Here is a 17,880-nt window from a genome sequence, read left to right on the forward strand (position 1 = left end):
CACAAATTTAACCCAGGGTACAATTCAATGGGTTTTAGTATATTCACAGAATTTTGTACCTATCACTGCAAGCGTTTCAAAAATAAATTCATAATCATAAAAAAGGAAACTTTGGACCAATTAGCAGTCACTCCACATTCCCCCTCCAATTTCTGTAGCTCTGCACAACCACTAATGCATTTTCTATTTCTATAGAATTGCTTATTTCTAGACATTTCATACATATTGAATCATAAAATTTCTGGTCTATTGTGACTGCACACTTCACTTAGCATAATGTTTTCAAATTTCATCCATGTTCTATAAAGTATCAATATTTATTATTATTCCTCACCAGAGAATATTTTTCCATTTATTTTATTTTTTTAAATATATTTTTATTGATTTCAGAGAGGAAGGAAGAGGGAGAAAGAGAGACATAAACATCCATGATGACAGAGAATCATGGAATGACTGCCTCCTGCAAGTCCCCCACTGGGGATCGAGCCCACAACCTGGGCATGTGCCCTTGACCGGAATTGAACCTGGGACCTTTCAGTTCGCAGGCCGAAGCTCTTTCCACTGAGCCAAACCGGCTAGGGCCCATTGATTTTAGAGAGAGTGGAAGGAAGGGGGAGAGGCAGAGAGAAACATCGACGTGAGAGAGACACATTCAGATTGGTTGCCTCCCACACACACCCGGACCAGGGGATTAAGCCTGCAACCGAGGTATGTGCCCTTGACCAGAATCGAACCCGGGGCCCTTCAGTCTAAGGGCCGATGCTCTATCCACTGAGCCAAACTGGCTATGGCTACATTTATTTTTTATGAATGAGTAATATTCCATTCTATAAAGATACCAAGTTTTATTTAATATTATACATATCCATTGAGCATTTCATAGACCTTAGCGCTGTTACCACTTTTGGCTTATTATGAAAAATGCCACTATGAATATTTGTATGCAACATTTGTGTGGACATATGATTTCACTTCCTTTAGGTATATACCTAGGAGTGGAATAGCTGGGTCATGTTGTAATGTCTTACATTTTGAGGAATTGTCAAGTTACTTACAGGTTTGCAGTACTTTACTCATAAAAATCCCTCCAGGAATGTCTGAGGACTCCAATTTCTGTATATTCTTACCAACACTGTTATTTTCTATCTTTTTTATTATAGCCATCCTGGTGGGTGTGAAGTGGTATCTCACCGTGGTTTTGAATTTTCATTTTCCTAATGACTAGTGATGTTGAGCATCTTTTCATGGACTTGTTGGCTATTTGTATATCTTATTTGGAAACTTTTCTACTCACATATTTTGCCCATTTTTTAAATTGGGTGTCTTTATTATTGACTTATGAGTTCTTTATATATTCTAGACAAAAAGTCTATCAAATATATGATTTGCAAGTATTTTCTCCTTTTCTGTAGGTTGCCTTTTTACATTCCTGATATTATCTCTTATCTTTATTGTTGAAAGTATTACAGGTGTTACCTTTTGTCCCCCACTGTAAACATGTGCAGAAGCTTTTTATTTTGACATATTCCCTTTTGTTTATTTTCTCCTTAGTTTCCCTTGCTCTACGAGATGTATCGGCAAACATATTGCTACAAGAGATGTCTGAGATTTTGGTTTCAATAGTATGGAGTTTCCTCAAAAATTAAAAATGGAACTGCCTTTTGACCCAGTGATTCCACTTCTAGGAATATATCCTATGAAACCTGAAATGGCAATCAGAAAGAATGTATGCACCCCTATGTTCATAGCAGCATAATTTACAATAGCTAATTGTGCCAATCAGTAGATGAGTGGATAAAAATGCTGTGGCACATTTACACCATGGAATACTATGCAGTAGTAAAAAAAGAAGGATCTCTTACCCATTGAGATGACATGGAGGGACCTAGAGAGTATTATGCTAAGTAAAATAAGCCAGTTAGAGAAAGACAAATATAACATGATCGCACTCATATGTGGAATCTAATGAACAAAATAAACTGATGAACAAAGTATATCCAGAAACATAAAAGCATGGAACAGATTGTGGAATCTCAGAGGAAGACGGGGGTGGATGGGTAGGTGGGTGGGGAAGAGAGCAACCAAAGAACTTCATATATATATGCATAACTCATGGGCACAGACAATAGGGTAGTGCAGGCCTGGGGCGGGGGCAGGCTAAAAGAGGTCAATACTTTCAACAATAATGATTTAATTTGAAAAATAAATACTTTCAACAATGATTTAATTTGAAAAATAAAATAAAATCTTCATCTATTATCAAAGTGTCAATTTCTCCTTTTTGAAATTTCAGTTTTGGATCATATATTTGAAAACTGTATTGGGTACATATACAGCAGGTTCTTGAATAATATTTCATTTAAGGTCATTTTGTTATAATGTTGATGAAAATAAATGATTCCCAGCTGGGACCACTGTCTGTGTGAAGTCTGCACGTTTTCCCCATGTCTGTGTGAGTTTTCTCAAAGGATTCCAGTTTCCTCCCACATCTCCAAGATGTGCACATGAGGTGAATTGGTGTGTCTAAATTGTCCCAATCAGAGTAAGTGTGAGTGTATATGAGCGCACCCTACAAAGGATAGGATCCTGTTCATGGTTGATTATCGTCTTGAAACCTGAGCTGCCCAAATAGACTTGCCAACCACAACCCTGAATTGGAATAAGCCAGTTGGAAAATAATTATCTTGTTTCTTAATCTTTCCAAAATATATGTATACCTCACATTTATTTCAAAGTTTAATATTAAAAGCATATTGGGTATTTACTTAGAAATGTGCTAATGTTACTGTGACCAGAAATATGTCATAGGAACTTAACTCTTGTTTAAATCAGTCTAAGGAAAACTGGTTTTGTTATGTCATTTCAAGAATCTACCAAGACATTAAGTGAGGGTTTACTGTATGTTCATAACTGTTACAGCTTTCTGATGGGTTGACACTTTTATCATTATTAAATATACCTACTTGTCTCTAGTAACAACTTTGTCATAAAAAATTTTGTCTGACAGTAGTATTAGTAATATTAGTATAAATACAATATTTATCTGGTAAATATTTCTATAATTTTCCTTTAAACCTATAATGTCTTTAAATATAAACTGTATCTATTGTAGAAAGCATATACTTTGATCTTGTTTTTTATCTATTCTACCAATATCTGTCCAGATTAGAGTGCTTAATCTATTTACACTTAATATAATTACTCTTCAGGTTGGATTTACATTTGCTATTTTTATTTTTCTTTCTATATGTCATTATCTTTTTGTTCTTCAACTCCCTCTATTAATGCCTTCTTTTCTTAAATAGATATTTTCCAGTGTACCATTTTAATTCACTTAACGTTTCATTTACTATTTTGTAAAGCCACCTTCTTAGTGGTTAACCTGAGGATTACAATTAGCACCTTATCTTTAAACACTCTAGTTTGAATTAATGCTAGTTTAATTGCTTCAGTATAGGTCCATTTCCTCTGCCTTTATCTTTGTATTGTCATACAAAGAATAACTGTATATATTATATGTTTTAGATTTATAATTATTGAATTATTGTCTTTAAATTATATCAGAAAAAAGATGCTACAAAACAAAAATATATTTATACTATATTTTATATTTACTAATGTAGTAATCTTTACCAGTGCTCTTTATTACCCATGCTTCTGTTTAATGTCCTTTCATTTCACCCTGAAGTACTTTCTTTCATATTTTTTTAATTGATTTTAGAGAGAAGAAGGGAGAAGGAGAGAAACATCAATGTGAGAAGAAACATCCATTGGTTGCCTCCCACACACGCCCTGACAAGGAATCAAACCAGCAACCTGGGTATGTGCCCTGACCTGAAATCAAACCAGCCATCTTTTGGTGTACATGATGACACTCCAACAAAGTGAGGCAGGGTCCTTTCATATTTCTTGAGCGGTAGAACGGCTAGCAAAAAATCTACTCAGGTTTTGTTTACCTGGGTACTTCTTAATGTCCACTGCAGTGGTTCTCAACCTTCCTAATGCCGCGGCCCTTTAATAGAGTTCCTTATGTTGTGGTGACTCCCAATTTCATTGTTACAAATTGAATATAATTAAAGCATAGTGATTAATCACAAAAACAATATGTAAGTATATATGTGTTTTCCAATGGTCTTAAGCGATCCCTGTGAAAGGGTCGTTCAACCCCCAAAGTGGTCTCGACCCACAGATTGAGAACCGCTGATCTACTCCATTTTGAAGAGATATTTTTGCTGGATGTAGAATTTTTTATTGACATTCCCTGCCCCCAACCTCTGCCCCCAGTACTTTATATGTAACCCATTCTCTTCTGGGCTCTATGCTATCTGGTAAAATGTGAAAATCTTATTGAGGATCCCTTTTACATGATGAGCTATTTTTCTCGCTTTTAAGATTCTTGTTTTTGACAGTTTAACTCTGATGTATGTAGGTGTGGATTTCTTTGGACTTATCCTACTTGGAGTTTTCCAAGCTTCTTCACTGTGCAAATGAATGTTTTTCATAAATTTGGAATTTTCAGCCATGATTTCTTAAATATTCTTTCTGTTCCTTTGTCTTCTATTCTCCTTCTGGGACTCACAGCATGTATAGTTGATGCACTGATTGTTTCCTACAGGTCTCTGAGGCTCTGTACATTTTTCTTTCTGAATAAATCAACTGACATACCTTCAAATTTGCTGATTATTTTTGCTGCCAGCTCAAATCTGCTGATGAGTCCCTGTAGTATACTTTTCATTACAGGCACTGTATTTTCATCTCTGGAATTTCTATTTGCTTTTTTTCAGTCATTTCTACCTTTTTATTGCTATTTTCTATTTTACAATACATGATTCCCATGCTGTCCTTTAATTCTTCATATCTGGTTTCCTTTAGCCCTTTGCACATGTTTTTAAGAGGCCAATGTCACTGAATAATGTGCAAAACATTTGGGGCTCCTCCTGGACAGTTTCTATTTACTTTTTATCTTGTGAATGGGCCATACATTTAATATTTCTTTGCATGTCTTGTAACTTTTTATCAAAAACTGGACATTTTAATAATGTGACAAACCTGCAAATGATATTCCTTTTCCTCACCAGGACAACAACTTTGCTTTTTCCTCTAACAATCTTCAGAGTTGATAATTATCTTTGTAATGTCTTCTTACACCATTCCACCCTAAGCCTCCTAAAGGATAGGAACTGTTTTGCCATTATTCTAAGCCCAAGCATCTTACAATACAGAGTGCTATTTGTTATTTTTGGAGTTATCTAATAACTAACTCTGTAAGTAAAAAACCATCATCATTAAACTGTATATTCAGGAATTTACTCGACTGAAAGAAAGTGACCTTTGTAAAATAGATGGTAAGAACATTAGTCATGTAGACCAATGCTACCTAGATCCAGGACTATTAGTTTCATATGAGCACTCAAAATAAGAATTAGTCCAACACACTGTAGAGAACCAGAAATTACAAAGAACACTAAATCAAGGATCAGAGAATTGATATATATATATTATATATATATACTTTTAAAAGTTTCAAAAAAAAGCTAAAATAAAAAGATGGTTTTATAAAAATGGGCAGCTTAATTCAGAGTTTATCCTATACATTAATGTGGGATTGTATAATAGTATATTAGGATATTTAAACAACTACTATGCTAATATCTTCTAAAATGATAATGCTTTCAAATAACATAGGTTACTAGTCTCTGCTGTTCCTTTTCTTATGCATTTTTTATATTTCTTAGAATATCCCAAATTCTTAAAATTTATTCAGAGAACAAATTTCACTGGAACTATTATTTGGGATAAAGATGAAAAAGTACCAATATAAATAGAAATTTAAATATACTCAATTAAAAGAATCAAGATCTAAATATATGCATTTCATCTAGTGTAATCTATCATTTTAATTTAATTACTTATTTTAAGGAAAAGGTAGTACTAAATAGATAAACACAATGCCCAAATCCATCTCCTAGAAGGGACTCTCAACCACACAATAGTACATTATTTCATCTTAAATCAAAGACATAAATCATTATGGTATACACACAAATAGAGAAAAAAGCATTACACTGAAAAATCAAGTAATGTGTTTAAAAGATATAATTTTTCCACTTGCTAATTCCATTACTCTTTTAAATTTTTACTTATCTCACTGACAAATCTCTTTAAACCACCTTTAAGTCCTTTTTTGGAACAGGGCTACATATACAAATATTCTTCCACTGTCTACAGAAGATTTCCTTACACAGATCAGCTAACTTGGATTTTAATACTAATCTTTGAATTATATAAATTAATCATTTGACATTTTTCTGAATGTATTGATAGTGTCGATTTAGTTTTGATTCAAAAATCAAGAATTTCATTATCCTGCAAAACATATCCAGAGTTCAAAGTATTTAAAGGGGTTAAACAAAATGCAAACATTTAATGCAACATTAAGCATGTGAAATAAAAACTTGATTGCCTAAAGAAAGCATGCTATGCTGTTACCCTGGTGACAGGTTAAAAAAGGGATTGTGAGCTGAATAGCTGTATGATATGAAATTAAAATGTTTCACATTGAACAATCCAAAATGAATTGGGAAAGGTTAGAGTAGAGGAGAGAGAAATCAATTCTCCAATGGCAATGGTGAATGGGAAAGAAGTATGAATAGGATTTGCCAGTGGGGTGCAACAGCTGCCAAATATCCTGCAGCCAAAGAATTACAATAATACTGATGAAGTGTGCAAGAGCTTTTGGAGTCATTGCAGGGAACAGAGAAATTCTCTTGCAATAATGAGGCTATTTTGTCTTCCATTCAGCTCTTATCGTAGAATTAAAGAGATATATTTTAAAATGTAATATTTAGCAAAAAATTATAAATATGACATTTCATCAACTTAATCAATATTTTGTGCTTAATCTCACATAAATTTCTAAATCATCCAGGACGGTCTAATTAAATAAATGAAAATATCATAACAGAGATACTAAAAGTAAGGCAAGCATAAAGGAAATTAACTAAATTGATGTTTTCTCTCCTTTTGCTACTTTCAGTGAATTTATTGCTCAAGTGAAAGTATATATTTCCAGAGGCATAGTATGACTATGTATGTTTGTGAATATATGTCCTAAGTACTATTTTTCATTATACAGTCCGTTATTAAAACATCAACTTAATTGTTATAATGAAGCAGCTAACTTGAGAACAAATATGAAACAAGTATAATATAAAAGTTGCGTTTTAGTGTCACAGACGGTGAAAATGTGTTAATAATTTGATATATCTTTTTAAATTCAGAGACATTTAAGTAAAAGAGCCAATATGTAACTATAAAAATACTTGCCTTTACTTGGGAATTGTTTTCATATAGCTATTTTTTGTTTCTTTTCCAATTATATCTTTCAATGATTAAAGTCATATTTCAAAACCTTAAACTTTTTCTTCTAATTGAAAACTTAAGAATGGGTAAATGAATTATAAATCTAAAACCAGGAAAGGACACTTTTTTAACAGAAAAAAAAAAAACACAAACCAACACACAGATAATTGCATCTGTCAGGTAAAAGTCACTAAAATATTGATTCTCCATTTTATCAGGAAGCCAGATGAGGAAAGAAAATGCAATACAAATGTAGACACAACAACTGCTATTCAAGTGAATATAATTTCCCATTATGCTACTGTGACTAAAAGAGTTAAACTGATGACAGGCTCTGTAGCCAGTCAAGATACTTGATATGTTCTACAAAGTATGAGCTCAAAGTGGTGATTACACACAGGCTCCATACACCCAGAGTAATCCTCCACAAAGTGAATGCTGCATTTTTAAACCTTTCAGGCGGAAATATTTTCATCAGCATAACCGTAGCCCATAGTGAAGTGTTCCTTTTCTTGAGTCTTTAACCTCTGCTCAAATACCAAGAGAGAAATAGAAGGCTAAAGTAGAAACCAGAAAGTAAAAGTGTCTGCCTCATGCAATTCAAATAGGAGCTGAGCTGAAAAAAATTTCAGGAATTGTTCAATCCAACAGTGCCATTTCTCAGAGGTGGAAACTGGAGTCAGAAGTTGAAACATTTGCACAAAGGCTTGTTCCACCTTAATACTTGGTAGTGGCACTGGGACCAAAATCCTGACTCTTGACATCTCAATGCTGGTTCCATTGCAACACATCAACCATTGTGAAATTTCAGGTGAAGGAGCCAAAAGAACCACCGAATGTATTTATTTAACATACACACATCTACTCATTTGTATGTGTTGTGTGTGGGCATGCAAGTTACACAATTGAGAAAGAGAGGGAAAAGAAGAGGAGAGGGTAAAGGAAGGGAGGGAAGCAGAAAGAGAGAAGAGAGTGGGTGGTGAGAGAGGGGGGAAAGGGAAGAGATGGAGGGGGAGAGGAGGTCATGCACTCTGAGAGCACATACTCACTGCTACTGAATGCTTGTGTCCCCCCAAATTCATATGTTGAAATATAATGCCCAAGGTTACAGTATTTGGAAAAGGGAGGTTAGGGAGTAATTAGGTCACAAGGGTGGAGCACTCATGAGTGGTGCCCCTCTAAGAGGCCCGAGAGTTAGCTTGCCCTCTTTCACCATGTGAAGATATAAGTAGGGTTCTTGCAGCTTCCAACAGAGCCCTCACCAAAACCTGACCCTGCTGGCACCTGATCTTGAACTTCAGCCTCCAGAGCTGTGAAAAGTAAATATTTGTTATTTAAGCCACCCAGTCTATGGTAATTTGTTATATGGCCCAAACTGCCTAAACAGTGGTCGGCAAACTGCGGCTCGGCAAACCACGGCTTGGGAGCCACATGCGGCTCTTTGGCCCCTTGAGTGTGGCTCTTCCACAAAATACCGGCTCTTCCACAAAATACCAACTTCTGCGCATGGGCCACGAAGTTTCAATTGCACTGTACGTGTGCGCCCGCACGTGGTATTTTGTGGAAGAGCCACACTCAAGGGGCCAAAGAGCCGCATGTAGCTCGAGAGCCGCGGTTTGCCGACCACGGGCCTAAGACAAAAATTTCTTTCTTGCCATTCTTGGAATTATAAAGAAATACTACTTTGGGTAGGAGGGGTAAGGTTGAAATATTTTATAAACAAACTTCCAAATCACAAAAATGAAACTCGTTTCATAGCATACACATAAATTAATTCCAAATGGATTAAAGAGTTAAATATTGATGATTAAGATGTTTAGGGTTTTGAATACATCCTCTGGGGAATGGTGTAAAAGGTAAAGGAAGAAAAGGAAGCAAACAAGTAAAAAGAAGCCAACAAAATCTAATTATATACTATATACCTGCATCAACATTTACTTTCAAATACGTTAAAATAGATGAAAACATAAACTGCCCACATGCACCTCAGCATGGCTTAACCCCCAGGACTGACATCTAAAAGGGAGTAAAGGCCTTAGTCTGAGCCACAACTCCTGCCAAATTCTCACACCATACAAAGTAATGCAAAAGCAAAACAGCCCTCTACTAGGGAAGAGAGATTTGGCCACCAGACAGTCTACCACCAGGAAAGTGGCCCTGGCTCCCCCTGGAAGTGATAAACGAGTCAGATAGTTTAACAGGAAGCTTAAATCATGGAATTAGAAAGTTTAACTGCCAAGTCATAAGAAAGGCTGAAGGGCAATTTGCATAGTTACAAAACTTAAGGAAAGAAAGCAACAGATGCAGAAATACTAATGGGGAAGGAGGAAGCAGAGACACCTACAGAGGGCAGAGTGGCACTCACTGTACCTGAGAAGCTTGGGATGGCAGACGTGGACTAGACGCAGTGGTTCTCAACCTTCCTAATGCCGCGACCCTTTAATACAGTTCCTCATGTTGTGGTGACCCCCAATTTCATTGTTACAAATTAAACATAATGAGAGCATAGTGATTAATCACAAAAACAATATGTAATTATAGATGTGTTTTCCGATGGTCTTAGGGGTCGCGGCCCACAGGTTGAGAACCGCTGGCTAGAGTAAAGCAGAGGAGTAAAGCAAGGGCAAGGCCTAGCTTAAAAAAGTGAATCCTGACTTGTGAGCAGTATTTGGCCCTCAGGGAAATGGGCTTTTTTAAGCAAAACTAAATAAAAGATTACTGAAAGGGGCAAAATTGTTTTCCTTACTATTTTTTCCTGCAATCATTAACTGTTGGTGAAACAAATTATTATACCAAACCACAATGCCAACAAAATAATTTTAGCTTCAAGTAACATGAAATGATTGCTTAACACAACTTTTAATGACGCATTTCTGTCAATAAAAGTGTTTAAGTACAGGATAGTTAAAAAGAAAAATAATACCATGGTAAGTCAGCATATATTTATGTAAAACCTTAATTATGCTCACCAAATTTATTTACAGCCATCGTAAGAAAAATTGCTATTGTTTCTCACATTAACCTTTTTTTCTAAAATGCACTGCTATCTTTTTACTATCCAAATACTGTGGGTACGTACTATTAATGTCTTTTTCCAAGTCATAAATGATGAAAGAGTGAAACCCATAGAGAAATTGGGAAAACAAAATCAGTAGCCAAAACAAGCAACACAAAGGAAGGGCTGCAGGCCACTGGGTTTGGAAGCATAAACATTACATGAGCACACCCATGACAGAGCAATATGTAGCCACACCTGGAGGCTAACACTAGACTCGATTCCCAAGCCAATAATGAAAACATGACTCTGAAGCCAAATTGTGAGGATACCACCACCTTACATCAGCTTTGCTATCAGGGACCTCTTCTGTGAACAAGCAAAAATAAAGTCACTTTGTCTACACAAGATTATACTTTGTCAAAAGATCAATATAGCCCTGGCTGGCATGGCTCAGTGATTAGAGTGCTGGCCTGCTCATGGGTTCGATTCCCAGTCTCAAGGGTATGTACCTAGGTTGCAGATTTGATCTCAAGAGTGCATGAGGCAACTAATCAATGTGTCTTTCTCATAATGATGTCTCTCTCCCTTCCCTTCCTTTCCCTTCCCCCTCCCCTCCCCCTCCCCCTCTTCTCTCCCATTCACTCTGGGACCAAAAATAAATAAATAAATAAATAAAATATCTTTGGGTGGGGTTAACAACAACAACAAAAAAGCCAGTATATTTATCTAGACGTTATAGGTCTCTGTTGTTATGGGTACCAATTTCACAATAAACTGGCATACTAAATAAATGATAAGTTCAGTAGAAAAATAAACTAACCAAAAATAAAATAATTGCTTGTTATACAGGTAACATGTGCACAAGTATCTACATAACTAAGCTCTAGCCTATGTATTTTATTGGTATAATTTTTTGGAACTTCTAACGTGTAATGAGTTCATCAGTAGTAGCAGGGGAGGAGGATTCTGGGATGATGGTGAAATAGGAATAACTATTGGGTTATGGTTTGGGGCACTGACTGTATACAGATGTAATTCTGTGACATCAACATCCACACCCAGGCAACCACTGATCTTTGCCTTTACACTTTTGCCTTTCCTAGAAATTTCAAATAAATGAAATCACATGTAGTCTTCTTTAGCTGATTTCTTTTTCTTAGCATGATTTTATTTTTAGATTTATGTATGTTGATGCATGTATAACATACTTCATTCTTTTTTATTGTTAACCAGTATTCTATTGCATGGTTATACATTTATCCACTCACTTAATGTAAATTATTCCAATGGTATGTGGTAGTATAGTATTGGGGTTCTAACTGGGATTCATCTAATGATTGATGATGTTGGACATCTTTTCATGAACTTACTTGCCATTGATATAAATTCTTTAATAAAGAATCTAGGCCAAAATTTTTTAATTGGGTTGTTTGGCTTACCATTGAATCGTAACAATTATTTACATATTATATAGTCAAGTCCTTTATTAGATAACTCTGAATACATTCTGCCATTTGCTATCTTGTTTTATAATTTTCTTGGTGGTGTCTTCTGAAGGGCAAAGAGAGAGATAGAAACATCAATGATGAGAGAGAATCATTGATCGGCTGCCTCCTGCACACCCCATACTGGGGATGAAGCCAGCAATCCAGGCATGTGCCCTGACCAGGAATTGAACCGTGACCTCCTGGTTCATAGGTTGAGCTGAACCACTGAGAACACTGGCCGGGCTCATATTTATATTTTTGAAATTACTAAGATTTATCCTAAATTTTAATACTATAAGACTTCTCAAAACTTTTATCAAGATTAACAACGTATGCCTTAGCCGGTTTGACTCAGTGGATAGAGCGTCAGCTCTCACCTGGTCAAGGGTATGTACCTGGGTTGCAGATTTGATCCCGTGAGTGCAGGAGGCAACTAATCGATGTATCTCTCTCACATCAATGTTTCTCTCTCTGTTGTCTACCCCTCCCTTCCACTTGCTCTAAAAATCAATGGAAAAATATCTTCGAGTGAGGATTAACAAAACAAACAGAAAAGATTAACAAAGTAATAAAACAGAAATAATAAATACAAATTACTTGAACAGTCTTCCTGTAAGTTTTCAGAGTATTTTCTTACCTCTAATAAAGTCCAAATTAAAGGGGCAAACATCCTTTTTCTTTTTGAATTTAAAAAATTCATTTGAACTGAATTGAAGCAATTTTTAAGCACTATAACTTTATTATACTTCAAACACTCATAAAAACGTCTAGAATTGAGATTAGTTAGATCTCTTATTAGTAATTTCCTGTTTTTTAGATAATTAATATTTTTCTGTTCATGTCTTCTGTTTTAAATGATATAACATACCTTGAATTTTCATGTTCTTGAAAATGTTGTGCTCTTAATTGGGATGCCACAAACAATGATGATGCTATTGCCAATAACTGGTTTCTCTCACTCTCTGTTAACTTGTGTCCTGAGGGATATCAATCAAGCAATCAATCAAATACATAATGTCAACATCTATGCTTCTATCTTTTAGAATCATGAATCATTCAAACAAGTATACTATCCAGCATCTCTTATGGAGCTAGTATTATTCCAGACACTGGAGCTTGCAGGGGAAATGGGAGGGAGCAATATTATTCAAATGAGACAAAAAATCCTGCTAACTAGAAGTTTATAGTCTAATTTCTAAAAGAAAGAAAAAAGGAATATTAAGCAGGTACAGAAAAAAACAATTACAAATAAAAAACCATACTCAGATCTCTAGGAAAACCATACTTAAGGCTCTTCACATCTGCTTCTCCTTATCACTCCTCATCCCAAATTTAACGTCTAAGTAGAGGATAAAGGAAAAGTAGAAAAGGAGTGTGGCTGGTCAAGGACATTGGGTAGGGCATGTTTTGTAGTGTGAAGGATTAACGGAAAATAAAGGTGTGATACTCTTGCATGCAGTCAGGGTTTGAATCCCAACCAACCAGCCCACCAATCTCTCTCCTTCCCCTCTTTAGTTCCTAGCATAATAGGGTGGACCTGGGGACAGTGGTCTAGCCTAACAAGGCTTAGGAAGTCTCCCTGGTCTGGCTGAGTCTTGTGCAGCAGGGAAATCTGCTCTATTTGCACAATTCCTCAAAAAGTGTGTGAGTCAAGGCAGGATTCTATATTCCAGGGTCTGCAGGTTAAAATGTCCCTTCCGAGTTTCATTTCACCACAATTTCTAACACTATTATTTGCCACAGTACTATACACAGATAGTAGAGTATTAAATGGTACAGTGTAGGCAATTTGAATGCTGAATCATCAACAAGATGCTACTTGTAAAATTCATAAAAGAAAAAACACTCGGATAGTTATTTAAATTCATTTGAAAGAAATGAGGCAATTCAAACATTATGTTTAAAAAAATCATTTAAAATAGCAATGACTAAAAGTATTCACCATTAGAACGCAGATACTTTCCAGACCTGCAGCACAATTTTCTATGTGGAGGAGCTTCATGAAACTGAAGGGCAGGGAAAGACCCAGCATGCAGCATCCTCATTGTAAATGCTTTCTCCTGGGCTAATTTCAAACTATCAACATTACATCAAAAAGGATGGATTAGGAGGAGATGTGCACAGTTGTTCTCCCAAGGCATTTGGCAGCCCTGGAGCCTCTGGAATAGAGTCATTGGAAAGGTGTTTCAACAGTCTAAATGCTACCTTGTCCTTGGAGCCAGCTTTGATTCCCTAAATCAGAATTGCTTTCTTTTGCCTCTACTAAGATACTTTGCTTATATCTTTACTTAGCACTTATTTTAGTCTATCCTGTAATTAGTTCTTTACATGTTTATTTCTCTTGTGATGTAAGCTCAAGAGCACGAAAAATGTATTATTTGTCTTTGAATTTCTTCTAGAGCTTACATCTATTATTTGTTGAAATAATTTTAATGACTGGATCTTTAAAGGCCACACTTCAGTCCACATGTCATAGTACCACTCTTAAAGGTAAAGAAATCCTTGACTAAATTGGGGGGGGGGGGGGGGGGGGAGTATAATTAAAGGTATTTTTCTTATACTGAATCAAATGTCTATAAAAATTTTGCAACTTTTCAGGTGATTTTGATCATTTCTTTTGATGAGGCTGGCGATTTCAGTGTAGTAATGCAGCAGAGAAATAAATCCAAAATGTTCACTATAGGACAACAGAAATTATAGGTCTTAAAATACTTTCTCATTTTTTCTTTATTTCAGAATCAAAATACCTTCATGTCCATTTCCATTTATTTTTTTAATCAAAGGAAAATAGCTTTGTAACAATAGAATAAAATAAGTTGACATGAAGAACAAACTCTTGTGTATCCTATTTTTAAAACTTACAATCATTTCAAAGTTCAATCTAGGAACCTTTAGGAACACTGTCCTAGTCTACAAATAAACTTGGGATAGTAAACACCTATCATAAAAAATTTCTATGCAGTTATAAAAATAGGCACTTGCCTATGCATAGGCCTATGATAGCTGGACAGATGGGAAGCAGATGGGTAATCCCAAAGGGGCAAAGTGACCCTGCCTCAAACATATGGAGAAGATCCTGGATTAACTTCAGTTGCCACTTCCTGCTGCTCTTTCAGGCACATATATCAAACAATCAAAATGACACAGTTTAATACATTTAAGACCTGCTCTAGAGAAAAATGGGGGGGGGGGGGGGACAGTAATCTGAAGATAAAGAACAAGAGATAGTAGCCATTCAGAGAAGAAAGAACTGACATGAAAATCACATGAGAAAATAAGAGGTAGACATGAAGAATGGTAAATATAGGTATGTACTTCAAAGTCCTTACAGGCAATATGACAACATACAGCATACTCTGAAACTTCTGTGATTTATGACTTTGAATCCTTCCAAAGCTGAATGAGTACTAAAAGAAAAGCTGAAAGCTCTAAATTCAATGTCTGGTTTTATCATATTACTGGTTTTCTAGCCCTAATCTCTCTGTGCTCTGGCTTCCTCACATGTAAAATGAAAGATGAGGTTAAAAATTGCTGAAGGCCATTCTAATAACTTATAAGAATTTAAAAAAATTCTGCATACGCATAATAAACACAATTATTGTGACAGTGCTGATAATTTCCTACCAAAAAAACACAATGTAATATATTAAGTTTATCACAAAAAAATTTAATATTAGGTTCTAGGTAAATATCTGAGTTCCCTTAAGAATTTGGAACATTACTGTTACATGTACAGCACAGAGTAAACTCCAATTAGAAATTTTAATTCCCCATTTTCTTCTCTATGTCATACATGCATATATATAGAGACACATATGTAAATGTGTGCATTTATAAGAACCCATACACACATACAATATGCCTGTTTGAAAGGTTCCCTGAAGTATTGTCCTGCTGTTCTTCTGCCTACTGTTTCATGTCATATCACCTCCACAAATGCATTCACCAGGAAGACACAAAAGCATCTGAAAATCCTGATTGAACCTAGAATTTGTGTAGTTGCTAGGGATACAATAAAAAGCAATAACATAAGTGGTTCCTAACTTCATGATAGCATGAAATAATGAAATAATCATGCAAACATTAAACTGTAATATATTAAGATTGTATTTTATTTACAAAAATTTAAAACTTCAGGAAAACGACTGATGATTCATTAGTCTTATTTCAGTTCCCAAATAAAAAACATTCCCCATTTCTCTTGGTACTAATGATAAAACCCTGTAGCATTAAAGTTTTGGAGAGAACAATCAAAACAATAATCTCCATTTAGTCTTATGAAAATACTGTGCTGTAAATTCTGAGGTAAGAAATTGCTTTGTAAATGTATTCAATAGTTCAACTACATGAAGTTGACCTCAATCTAAATACATTTTCTAAAATGATTGAGAAATTTTATCTAGTAAAAGACTTTAAATGGATATAAAGAACACGATATTTGTGAGAGAATATCTAATTTTCGTATATCCCTAAGTTCATTAGCAATATATATAGAGGCTTCTTGCTTTCACATGAATAACATTTCTATTAAGTCTCATGTAAGTCATGTCCTTTCTTAATATCATTTAACTATGTTTTCAATGCTCACTAAATGGTTTTCTCTGTCTCTAACTTGATGAGCAATTTTCCTACTACTTGGAAACACTCACTGATAACTTTGCAGTACTAAATTTCACATTCCACTCATTATTTTACTCAAAACCAATTTTTTTCAGAATACAAACCATCATCTTCTTAGACATCTTCATTTTTATTAACAGGAATAGCAACTGGTATTCTGAAATTTTCAGCGCTAATTTTCATACACATATAGTGTTTAATTATTAAAGAACAGTTCCTGCAGAACTCTTCTGACTTGCAGAAATCAGAAAATCAGGTAAGCTAATTCTCTGGCTATATGTTTGCTTCAAAACTGGACTAGTACACATTCCACATAGTTTAATTCTTTACTCAACAAAATTATAGATTACACATTTGTGAATTACTCATGAATACTCAAAATCATAACTGTCAATAGTCTAGGATATTCTAAGTATGTTAATAAATCAAGTATAATATAGGCCAAAGGCCTTAATTTCAAAATAGAAAAAAGTATACATTACAATAAGTAAAAAATAATAACTTTAATATTAAAATACTTCAATGCATACAAACCTTTAAAGCCATCAGGATATACATCAGAAAGAAATTTAGTGTTGATGTCTCCTTTTATAAAGCGTGAGTTGATTATTACCTCTCGAAGTAATGCAATATTATGTATAACACCTAAAAATAAAAGATCAGATTGAACTGGAGAACAATAAGTCAGTTAAAAATCTAATTCTCATTATCAGGAGAAATTTATCACCACTTTCCTATGATCTAGCAAGAACAATGCAAATTTAATCATCTCATTCACTTCAAGTAACAACAAAAAAATATCTGAACTTGAGGTAGCAATAAAACTCTAAATGTAAATTTAAGAAGCTGGTAATTGCTAAGTCAATTCAATGGGGAAATAAATGTCTTTTCAATAAGGGGTGGAACAATGAGATATCCATTTAGGAAAAAAGAAAATAGCCTCAACGCTAACTCACACCATACACAAAAATTAACTCAAGTTGAATCACAAACTTAAAAATAAAACCTAAAAGTGCAAAACATAGAAGAAAATATAGGAGAAAAATCTCTTAGCATGAGATAGGCAACAGATTCTTAGTACACAAAAACTATAAATTATGAAAATAATCAAGTTGTATTTCGTCAAAATTTAAAAGTCTGTTCTTCAAAGGATATAGTTAAGAAAATGAAATGGAAAAAAAAAGAAAAAATGGCAATAAGATTATCTGCATAGCTCTCCTTATCATCAGGGAGAAAAAAAAACAGTTTTTCAGGGAAACAAAATGTTTTCTAGACATTAACCCTAAAAAAATGCCTCATATTAGCCAGCATGGTATCAACAGCATCCCTACAACAGATTTCATAAGGCTATTTTTGTATAGCTCTTTACTATAAGCCAAGATCAAAATCTTAAAACACAACCCAGAGGGAGCA

The 17,880-nt window shown here is 34.8% G+C and overlaps 1 protein-coding gene across 1 annotated transcript in view; it reads right to left on the minus strand.

Moving 5' to 3' along the window:
- Positions 1 to 17,880, minus strand: part of PCCA (propionyl-CoA carboxylase subunit alpha) — a 341,666-nt gene that overhangs the window by 127,722 nt on the left and 196,064 nt on the right. Inside the window, exons 17-18 of the mRNA XM_070408647.1 lie at positions 17,002 to 17,112; positions 12,716 to 12,824 (exon numbers count right to left, since the gene is read on the minus strand). Coding sequence (XP_070264748.1) covers positions 12,716 to 12,824; positions 17,002 to 17,112 — 220 coding nt within the window. The remainder of the gene's footprint in view (positions 1 to 12,715; positions 12,825 to 17,001; positions 17,113 to 17,880) is intronic.

The sequence above is a fragment of the Myotis yumanensis genome, unplaced genomic scaffold, assembly GCF_028538775.1.
Source record: "Myotis yumanensis isolate MYYU_CA2020_CCGP unplaced genomic scaffold, mMyoYum1.0.hap1 SCAF_3, whole genome shotgun sequence".
Lineage (NCBI taxonomy): Eukaryota > Metazoa > Chordata > Mammalia > Chiroptera > Vespertilionidae > Myotis > Myotis yumanensis.